The following is an 11,216-nucleotide window of genomic DNA, read 5'->3' as shown; positions in this document are numbered from 1 at the left end:
TTGTGTTCCCTCTTGCGCTGTCTCTCTCTCTGTCAAATAAATAAATAAAAGATCTTAAAAAAAAAAAATTAATATATTTTTCTAATTCTAATAATTTAATCAAACTGTTTAAAATCCAGTGTTCCAGGGGCGCCTGGGTGGCTCGGTCGGTTAAGCGTCTGCCTTCGGCTCAGGTCATGATCCCAGGGTCCTGGGATCGAGCCCCGCATCGGGCTCCCTGCTCCGCGGGAAGCCTGCTTCTCCCTCTCCCACTCCCCCTACTTGTGTTCCCTCTCTCGCTGTGTCTCTCTCTGTCAAATAAATAAATAAAATCTTTAAAAAAAAAAAAAATCCAGTGTTCCATACTCATTTAGCACCTTTCTATTGCTAGATTTTGCCTATTTTTACACTGACTAGAAATGCAGAGTATCTAACATAACAGTTTTACCCCTTAGGGTTTATTCTTGTCAAGACTGAAGCAATGACAATAATACTGCTTTTTAAAAATTGTTATTTAGAGGAAGAGATAGTAAAAGTGTTGAACATAAATTGAGTGTTTAATGTAAGACAGTCTGTTTTCTATCAAAATACAGTTATTTTAATCCTATTTTACTCAGGTATCATACAGTAATTTCAATATGGCTTTTAAGACTTTGGGTTCACGGTCATTTATCTAGGCTTGGAAATTACAAATACAAAGTGAAGGGTGCCTGGGTGGCTCAGATGGTTAAGCGTCTGCCTTCGGCTCGGGTCATGATCTCAGGGTCCTGGGATCGAGTCCCGCATCGGGCTCCCTCCTCTTTGGGAGCCTGCTTCTCCCTCTGCCTCTCTCTCTCTGTCTCTAATGAATAAATAAATAAAATCTTAAAAAAAAAAAAAAAGCCTTCATTCAAAAAAAAAAAAAACACAAATACAAAGTTAATAGATATCTTGTTCTCTAAACCTCTACTAGTGAGCACTTTGCAAAAGCAGTATACACAACCTGAATGGGGAATAATTAAAGCTCTCCCCATGTTGTATTTTTTGTGGGTAATGTACTAAATGCAGTATGTTACCAACTATTCCATGTGTGTTTAATCAATGTCAAAAATAGGTTTTTAAAAAAACATATCCAAATATAATTTTTCATTTTACAATATAGATTAAAATTAGTAGACAAATTAACCATTATGCTTGATAATAACTAAGAAATAGCTTTGTCAAAATGTAAAGAACCCCAGGGGCGCCTGGGTGGCTCAGTTGGTTAAGCGACTGCCTTCGGCTCAGGTCATGATCCTGGAGTCCCGGGATCGAGTCCCGCATCGGGCTCCCTGCTCGGCGGGGAGTCTGCTTCTCCCTCTGACCCTCCTCCCTCTCATGCTCTCTGTCTCTCATTCTCTCTGTCTCAAATAAATAAATAAAAATAAAAAAAATGTAAAGAACCCCAGCCATCAAATACTTGATCACATTATTTTTGATTGTTATAAGATGTAGTTTACCATTGGTTATTGTCGTTGCTTACTTAAATTCCATTGGCTGTGTTGGTTTTTAGAGAAAGTTTTAGAAACTTCTGCCTTTCAGAAGCAATATATAACTTTTTATCCTTTCCCAGGATATGGAAAAATGAAATAAATAATACCAATACTTTCAGAGTTTTACCTCATCCTTCTTTTGTTTACACGGCTAAATTCCATCCTGCTGTAAAAGAACTGGTGGTTACAGGCTGCTATGATTCTGTGATACGGATATGGAAGATTGATATGAGAGAGGATCCTGCCATATTGATCCGACAGTTTGACACGCACAGGAGTTTCATCAACTCTCTCTGTTTTGATATTGAAGGTATGTCAGAATATATTCCAAAAGAAGGCTAGATGCATGAGGAATTTTTAAAAATAATTTTTGTTCGCTAAGATAATTTTTTTAAGCTTGAAAAGGATTTTGTGTATTGATGATTGTACATTTTTGGATTTATGTGTATTTTGCAGATCATATGGTAGACCTGGACACAGATTTAGCAGTGAGGGAGTTTTGTTTGTAATTTTAAAGTCATTAAATTCTGGGGGTGCCTAAGCAGCTCAGTCGGTTAAGCGTCCGACTCTTGATTTCGGCTCAGGTCGTGATCTCAAGGTCATGAGATTGAGCCCCATGTTGGGCTCTGTGCTCAGCATGGAGTCTGCTTGTCCGTCTCTCTCTGCTCCTCCCGCTGCACGTGTTCTCTCTCTCAGATTAATAAAATCTTGTTAAAAAATCATTTAAGTCATTAAATTCTTAAATGTTTAGATTCAACTAATCTTTGCTGTAACAACCAGTCATACCAAATTTCATAAATATATTTCATTGGATTGGTGATTACCCCCTCAGTAAGCTTCTTTTTTTTTCTCCCAGTAGGTTTCTTTTAAGTGGCTTTTCAGTTAAAGGGTTAAAATGAGGAAGAAGAGGGAAATACCAAAAGAATATTAGGTAGATAGCAGGGGAAACCTGTATTTACACCATATACTGTGTACATTGTGCACTCAGCACCTCTGCATTTAGCTAACAGTTAATAGGTATGTATTATATAGTTGTCTGAATGTATCTTAAGAAACATTCTATTGTTGGCAGTACTTAGGATGTTTCCAGCTTTCTCCTACCATCAATATGATTTCTGTGAATAGTATAGATACACACATACACATGCATACATATATGTATATACAAAACTTCGTTGCACTGTTTTATAATTATTTTCTTAATATAAATTCCCAAACCTGAGGTTGCTGAGTCAAACATTTCTGGAGTCCTTGCTATGTGCTGTAATGTTTTAAGTACTTTACATGTATAAACTAATTTTTTCCCCACAAACCTTTATGAGAATGGTATATAGTCACATTTACATTATTTCAGACACTGATATGTAGACTACGGCTATAATTAATTAGTATAGGAACCAGATCAAAATGACAATACTGCTAATATATTCAGTTTAACTACAAAGATGTTAAGAAATTGGAACACATTTAGGAAAAGTCAACCAAGGATAGAAAGGTGTCTACAAACTTTGTCATAGTAGAAGTAGCTCAGATTATAAAAGACATGAATTTCTTCAAATACTTGACTAAGATATCCATATGTGAAACAAAAAGAAATCAGACTGTGTTGCTCCAGTAGGTAGAGATGGGACCAAAGCTATGAAAGACAGGAATTCTTTGTTCAGAATTGGAAAGAACATTCTAGTATATAGAGCAGTTCATCAGTTGAATAGCTGCTTTGTAAAATATTAAGTTCACAGTTACTGAACAACCATCTGTTCATGATGGTGTGGAAGATATATCTGAGTGAGTATAAAGTTGAATTTGATGGTCTCTGAGATCCCATTCAACTATAAGATGGTTTGACTCTAAGAATATATGTTAAACTGGAATACCTGTCATTTATCATTTTATTCATTCCCTGATTGTTTATTGAGTTTCTACTGGTCTCAGGCATTTTGCTAACAGTATATATTAGAATATAGGTGTTTTTCCAGGAATATAAAACAGATGATATAGGTTAATAAAGGTGAGCATTATAGATATGTATTGGATAATTCAGATGATTTGTTTGGCTGTAGAATTTGGACCATATACAAATGCAGTGAGATGCTCATTTCTTTGTGTATTCAATTTCCTGTAAGTGACAAAAGGGAAATACGTCATCCAAAGTAATTCACAAGGGTGAAGAATTCATTTAAAGATACTTGCGATTTGACTACGAGTTTTATTTGGGTTTTTATTTACTTCTTTTTTCTCTTTTTACTAAACTACTGTTTAATAGCCCTCTGATTCTTTGTTATACTGGGATGTGTTTTCCCAGTTTCATTTTGTTTCTGCCTGTGTGTAGTATTCGTAAGTGAGTGATTTTATTTTTTTTAAATAGGTCATCACATGTATTCAGGAGATTGCACTGGGGTGATTGTTGTTTGGAATACCTATGTCAAAGTTAATGATGTGCAACATTCAGTGTGCCACTGGAGTATAAATAAGGTATAAAATCGTATTTCCTACTTCGGGTTTAATTTAAAAAATTAGAAAAAAATTGAACCACATGACTTTAGAAATAAGGCATCAGGACATTCTTTCTCTCTTCTGAAAAAAATTAAGTTTTTCTCAGTCCCTACAAAGTCAGTTATCATTGACTAATTATCTAGTCTTCCTGATGGCTAATTGATGATATAGCAACTTAGTGAAAATTTTCATTTTGGCCAAACTTGATCTTTGAACCCTAATTTGTGATATGGCATTCAGTGATCCATTACCGGAATTATGCTAAAATTAAGCACATGTTATATTACCATCTATAAGTAATAACTTCTGCTTTCTGCTATTCATTTTCTTTTTTGACCCCATAACATCACTCTAAAATCAGTGTGCTCAGTGTTTTGTTAACAGTGTTGTCTTTTACAATTATGTAATCAAAAGTATGTAATTATGAGCAGGGTCTGTCATTTACTCACAATAATTGTTTTCATTTGAATTTTGCCAAGTAGGCAGAAACGAATGATCTTTCATTTTGGGAGTAGAGTGTTTTTAGGGTGGCTGGTATATTAAGCAATTTTACTGGTGCATATTCAGTATTTTTACTTAAAAATACAAAATGAATTATTAAACCTGAGTTTGTTTTATATAAGTTGATATAGTTTGTCTTGTATACTATACTTTTGTTCTTCAATTTTTTGTTCTTCTAACAGTTGTCCTCATTTGAAAAAAAGACACTCTAAGTGAAAAAGAATTTTTATGAACTTTAGTTAAATCTGTTGAATCTATCAGATCTGTTTTAAAAACTGTTTATTCTATTTTTAGTCATGTTCATCTAGTCTATAGATTAATGATTGATGCCTTGGGATTCATGTGGTAGCCTAATTTCACACACTTTGAAAAGAACTTTCTAATTACTTATATACCTAAGGGATTGACAAAAGTCCAAAGGCACATTTTCCAGTAATTTGAGTGTACAGTGCAGAGTCTACTATTTATGTTAAAAATCATGTGTTTCTTTACCTTAATATAGTAACTAAAAGGCAAATTTATCTTCCATATCTGCAGCCTAGAGGTGACTCGAGACAGTCCAAAATAAAAAGTTAGAAAATGAGCTGGAATATCTTTTGGTAGCTAATGCCCTAGGACAAACTGTAGACCCTGATTTGTTACCTGGTTCTCTTCAGGCAGCAGTGTGAGGAATGCTAAATTATACTCATCTGTCCCTTAAGATGACGTGTCCATGTGCTGTGTGTAGCACACACTCCTTGGCATGGGGAATGGGCTTCAAAACTAGGGCTTTTTTTTGTTTGAGTATGAATATGGTAAGAAAAAATAGAGAGGAAATCACTAACAGATCCCACAAATGCTAAATCTCCTGGCACTCTTGTCAAATTCATGCCTAACACTTAACTTGTTAGACAGTTTTGTGTTTTTTGATTTTGCACATTTGCATCTGTGTGAGTGCTGCTCAGACCCCCAACAGTGCGTCCCCACCCCCAAATTGTTATAGTGCAGTCACTGTACCCCCCATCTGTGCTGTCAGTGTTTGACTTTTTTCGGTAACTTTTACAAAGCAGCTAACAGTAGGCCTTCCTGTCAGCGGTAGCCTGGGCTTAGCTGCTGAGACTCGGATTGTAGCAGTTTGGACTGCACCTCTGCTGGTGCCAAACCGCCTCCGAAGAGGAGACCTCAGAGAAAGAGACAAAACATACTAGTGGGTCCTCGAAGGAAGAGAAGGCTAACTCAGAATTCTTCCTGAAAGTTAAAGCAGACTTTCTTCGGACCCTCTGGACTTCAGTCTAAGCAGTTTTGTATTTGCAGGTTTTTTTCTTTTTTCTAGTAATCCACACAAGAAGGACCTTTGGTAGTTTTTCCTTTGTGAGGCTCATCCAGGCAGATTTTTCTTCAGTATGTAGGTCTTTCTTGACATCATTTATCAGGCTGCCTTAAATAACTATCAAAAAAAAAAAAATCCTGGAGGCTCAGTGCCCTTAAGATTCAATTCCACCTGTAACCTACTGCTGTGGCCGAGGAAGCCATTGCTGCTGGAGGGGTAATGGTCATTAATACTGCTTTACACGAGGTGCTGAAGACTGCCCGCATCCACCATGGCCTAGCATGTGGAATTCGCAAAGCTGTCAAAGCCTTAGACAAGTGCCAAGTCCGTCTTTGCATGCTTGCATCCAGCTCTGATGAGCCTATGTATGTCAAGTTGGTGGAGACCCTTGTGCTGAACACCAAATCAACCTAATTAAGGTTGATGACAAGAAACTAGGGGAATGGGTAGGCCTCTGTAAAACTGACAGGGGGGAGAACCCCATCAAGTCGTTGGTTGCAGTTGTGTGGTGGTTAAAGACTATGGCAAAGTCTCAGGCCAAGGATGTCATCGAGGAATACTTCCAATGCAAGAAATGAACAAATAAAACACTGATTCTTGTTCCTCAAAAAAAAAAAAAAATCCCTAAAATTGCAATCTAAATTAAATGATCTCAGAATAAGATGCCAGTAACTTATCTTTTTCAGGACAAAGTGGAAGTAAGTGCATAAAGAAATAATCTCAGACTGAAATAGAACTTGAAAGTTAATTCTATACTAACTTTTGAAGTCGTAAAAATAAGAAGTTTTTCATGTATGATGGTAAGCAAAAAAATACAAAGTTAGAAGTTGTTTTAGGAAGTGCTTATTTGGGAATACACTACAAAAATGCTAACTAAATGTGGCATTACATAACAGTCAAAAAATACATACTATCAGCTTTATTTTCAGCCTATAACTGAAGTTACTGGGAATCCTTTCGCTAACCATTTTAAAGGACCCTTTAAATTGCAATCGAAAATGACTTAATTTTGTGCTCTAAAAGGGGCTTCATATTAGACATACTGTATAGTGATAATATTTTATAATCTTTTTTAATCATTTTAGGAAATTAAAGAGAGTGAGTTTAAGGGGATTCCCATAAGTTATTTGGAGGTTCATCCCAATGGAAAACGATTGTTAATCCATACCAAAGACAGTACTTTGAGAATTATGGATCTCCGAATGTAAGTATATTTCAGTATTGACAGGTTTAGCACTCACAGAATAAGAAATGAATTAATTCATACTTATAAAATGCAGCTGTGGTTCTCATGTAGCTAGTTTTTCCCCTCAGAGGACATCTTACAGTGTCTAGAGACATTTTTGAATGTTAGTATTTAGTGGATAGAGACCAGAGATCCTACTAAGCATCCTACAGTTTATGAGACAGCCCCCCACAACAAAGAATTTTCTGGCTCAAAATGTAAATAGTTCTGAAGCTGAAATGTAGTCAGTTGCTTTTTGTTGTCACACTTAAAAAAAAAAAAAAGAGCAAACCTCTGCCTTAGAATATCTTTTATTTCTATGACATTGGTATAGCATAGTACTACGATATAATACTGTAACAGAATGAGACAGCTTTTGATTAATTTATCCTTGTTTTTCCTATTTTGTTTTATTTCTAAATAAGGAAAGGAAATTTCCTTAATGTAAAAAACAGAAGCAGAGTTCTGGAAAAATCAGCATAGTATTCTGATGTACTTTTGGTGTTAAGCATACCAATACAACAAATGAGAACTCTAGTTTTATTAGATTTCATTATTGTGTTTAGAAAGGAAAATGTGATCTATACTAGTTTATTTTGCAATTATCTTGTAGGGCTAACTGTTAAGGCCTTCAGTGTTTATGCAGAGCTTTTCAGGATACGGGCATCAGTACTATGGGAAAATGATTAGCAGAGTAGTTCATCAGAAGTTTATAATCTAGTTACAGTGCCTCCAGAATAACACAAAACATTTAATTAGGCTAAAATGTGAAATCTTCTAGGACTGGAATCTGCTTATTCTTCTTTTATACGTAGTACTCATGTCATGCTTGAGAGATAGCAAGTACTTGATATGTATTATTTTAGTGACTGTAAGTACTTCAAAGGATTATATCTTTCATGGCAGCAGGTAATTGTAAGGATAGCTGTACTGTATACAGCCTTGTGTTAAAGGCTCTATGCAGAGGCTGGCCTTTGAGCTCAATCTTAAAGGATGGATAGAATTTAGACAAGATAGAAGTTTGTCAGGAGGGTGGAAAACCTGAAAAGCCTGGAATAAAATTCAGAGGAAGGATAATAGAAGTTGTGATCAAGGCAGCGTGAGTAAGTCTGTAGAACATTAATTTCTTGATAGGGAGTGCTGAGAAAAAAATTTTTCAGAAATAGAGATTAGTGCCAGGTTTTAGAAGGCCAGGCCTAAAGAATTTGGTTATTCTCTTTTTAAGTAGTGTATAGTATTCAGCTTAGAATCCTGCATGGGCCCTAGAGGCTAACTGCTTAGAGTCAAATAATACCTTTTCCATCCCTGACCAACAATCAGATTAACCATTCTGAGCCTCTCTTTCCTCCTCACTCAAATGGGTAAATAATATACCATATTCATAAGGGTTTGTGGGGAATAAATTAGTTTACACATGTAAAGTACTTAAAGCATTACACCATATAGCAAGGACTCCAGAAACGTTTGAGCCAGTGACCTCAGGTCTGGGAATTTATGTGAAAATAATTATAAAACAGCAAAAATATATATATACACAAGATTGTTCTTAGATATCGTGTTCATGGTAAAGGAAAGCTAGAAACATCCTAACTGTTGTCCCACAGTAGAAGATTTCTTAAGGTATGTTTAGACAGTGATATAATATATACCTTTACTAAAAGGAATACATAATGTGTATTTTCTGACACAGAGGGCCATTATTCATGATTTATTGTTAAATGGGAAAAAAAAAAAGCATATAATGGGACACTGTATGTAATGTCCTCTCTGTAAACCAGGGATGGTAATAGTATTTACCTGACACATAGTGAGCACTAAAATAATGTTAGCTATTGGGGCACCTGGGTAGCTCAGTTGGTTAAGCATCTGCCTTCAGCTCAGGTCATGATCCTGGGGTCTTGGAATTGAGCCCCACATGGGGTTCTCTGCTCAGCAGGGAGCCTGCTTCTACCTCTCCCTCTGCTGCTCCCCCTGCTTGTGCTCTCTCTCTCTCTCAAATAAATAAAATCTTTAAAAAAAGTAATGTTAGCTATTATTCACAAATGAAAAAGTCTAGAAGGTTATATACCATATTTAATAGATGATTTAATAATATTTTTGTCTAATATTCCTGCAAGGATCCAACTATTTGTTGTGTGACTTTAAAAATTTATACATGGGAAAAATATAAGAATATAAAAATCTTGTACATTTTTAAGTAACCAACTCAAATGCTACTCCCATAAAGTAGGCTCTCTCTTCATAGCTAGAAATAATCACTTGGGACGCCTGGTGGCTCAGTCAGTTAAGCGTCTGCCTTGGGCTCAGGTCATGATCCCAGGGTCCTGGGGGGACCATGGGGCTCCCTGCTCAGCGGGGAGTCGGCTTCTCCCTCTCCTTCTGCCCCTCCCCCCCGCTTATGCTCTCTCTCTCCCTCTCTCTCTCAAGTAAAATCTTAAAAAAAAAAAACACTTTTATCCAAATCTGCAAAGTACTCATTTTGTTCTCTTGTGGCACTTTCTACATCCAATTTCTGTTTTATATTGATGCATTCCTTCTCTCTCCTGCTAAATTATAAACTCCCTGAGCTCTGGAACTCACTCTTCTTTTTTTTTTTTTTTAAAGATTTTATTTATTATACAGTGAGAGAGGGAACACAAGCAGGGGGAGTGGGAGAGGAAGAAGCAGGCTCCCCAAGGAGCAGGGAGCCCAATGTGGGGCTCGATCCCAGGACCCCGGGATCATGACCTGAGCCGAAGGCAGGCGCTTAACGACTGAGCCACCCAGGCGCCCCTGGAACTCACTCTTCTTTATTCTGCATCTATCATAGAATGTCTCCCATGTAACAGATTCTCAAAAAATTGTTTGTTAAATGCAAATGAAGTATTTAAAAGAAACGGGTTTTTTAAACTACCAATCTTTTCAGTGGGTAAGATAGGTTACATTTGTGAAATCTTTTTTTTTGTAGATTAGCAGCAAGGAAATTTGTAGGTGCAGCAAATTATCGGGAAAAGATTCATAGTACTTTGACACCATGTGGGACTTTTCTCTTTGCTGGAAGTGAAGATGGTATAGTATATGTTTGGAACCCAGAAACAGGTAAATATTTCACTGATCTTAAAAAATTGGGGGTGTTTGTTTTTATTTTTGAAGAAGTGTGGAAACTACCATTTTATGGAGTAATTTCAAGAAAATTCTGATTTCAGGTTCTCAGTTATGTTTTTCCAAATGGGAGAACTGATAATGGGACTCAGTCTAAATTTATATTAAATTCTGTTTTTATTGTTTTGATATCTTCATGGATTTAGAATTTCACATTATAATTCAAGGTTTATTCTTTCCTTGCCTATAAGGTATTAGCAATCTTAAGAGAAGTATTTTTTATTGTGGTTGACATACAATATTAGTTTCAGGTGTACAACAAACATGATGATTCAACAGTTATATACATTTCAAAATGCTCACAATGGTAAGTATAGTTACCATGTGTCACCATACAAAGTTATTACAGTATTATTATTGACTATATTCCCTATGCTCTATTAAGAGAAGTGCTTAATTAAGATTGTAATGCAAAATACAGAATATTTATAACCTGAATTTGGAATGTAAGTGGGTATACAAATGGCTAAATATCGGTAATATATTTTTTATTAGAAATAGGGGCGCCTGGGTGGCTCAGTCGGTTAAGCGGCTGCCTTCGGCTCAGGTCATGATCCCAGGGTCCTGGGATCGAGCCCCGCATTGGGCTCCCTGTTCAGCTGGGAGTCTGCTTCTCCCTCTCCCTCTGCCTGCCTCTCTGCCTACTTGTTCTGTCTCTCTATCTCTCTGTCAAATAAATAAATAAAATCTTAAAAAAAAAAAAAGAAACATATTCCTGTCAAAGTTTTGGTATCTGAAACTTAATAGCAATATACCTGGGTCTCCTGACTGGCTCATTTGATAGAGCTTGTGACTTTGGATCGTTGGGGTCATAAGGTCCAGCCCCACACTGGGTATAGAGATTACTTAAAAGTAAAATTCTTAAAAAAGAAAAGCAAAAGCAATTTACCTCAATTACTGTAATTCATGTTTTCCCAATACAATAAATCAGTACATTGGGAAGTTCATTTGTGCCTCACCTTTGCTTTCCAAAAGAAAAGCTAAAACCACAAACATTTTTTTAGCAATAAATTGAGAATTTTATAAAATATAAAATATCTCTAATCAGTAGTATTTG

General features: G+C 36.1%; 1 protein-coding gene and 1 pseudogene across 2 annotated transcripts in view; both read left to right on the top strand.

Annotated features, from left to right (window-relative positions):
* AHI1 (Abelson helper integration site 1) overlaps nucleotides 1-11,216 on the top strand; it is a 122,575-nt gene that overhangs the window by 56,600 nt on the left and 54,759 nt on the right. For both annotated transcript variants that reach the window (XM_081829053.1, XM_081829054.1), the window contains exons 14-17: nucleotides 1,571-1,800; nucleotides 3,856-3,962; nucleotides 6,879-6,997; nucleotides 9,966-10,096. In XM_081829053.1, coding sequence (XP_081685179.1) covers nucleotides 1,571-1,800; nucleotides 3,856-3,962; nucleotides 6,879-6,997; nucleotides 9,966-10,096 — 587 coding nt within the window. The remainder of the gene's footprint in view (nucleotides 1-1,570; nucleotides 1,801-3,855; nucleotides 3,963-6,878; nucleotides 6,998-9,965; nucleotides 10,097-11,216) is intronic.
* Nucleotides 5,971-6,454, top strand: LOC115942616 (small ribosomal subunit protein eS12 pseudogene; annotated as a pseudogene).

Source organism: Leptonychotes weddellii, chromosome 8, assembly GCF_054177405.1.
Source record: "Leptonychotes weddellii isolate Sample4059 chromosome 8, ASM5417740v2, whole genome shotgun sequence".
Lineage (NCBI taxonomy): Eukaryota > Metazoa > Chordata > Mammalia > Carnivora > Phocidae > Leptonychotes > Leptonychotes weddellii.
This window is presented reverse-complemented; position numbering and strand designations above follow the sequence as displayed.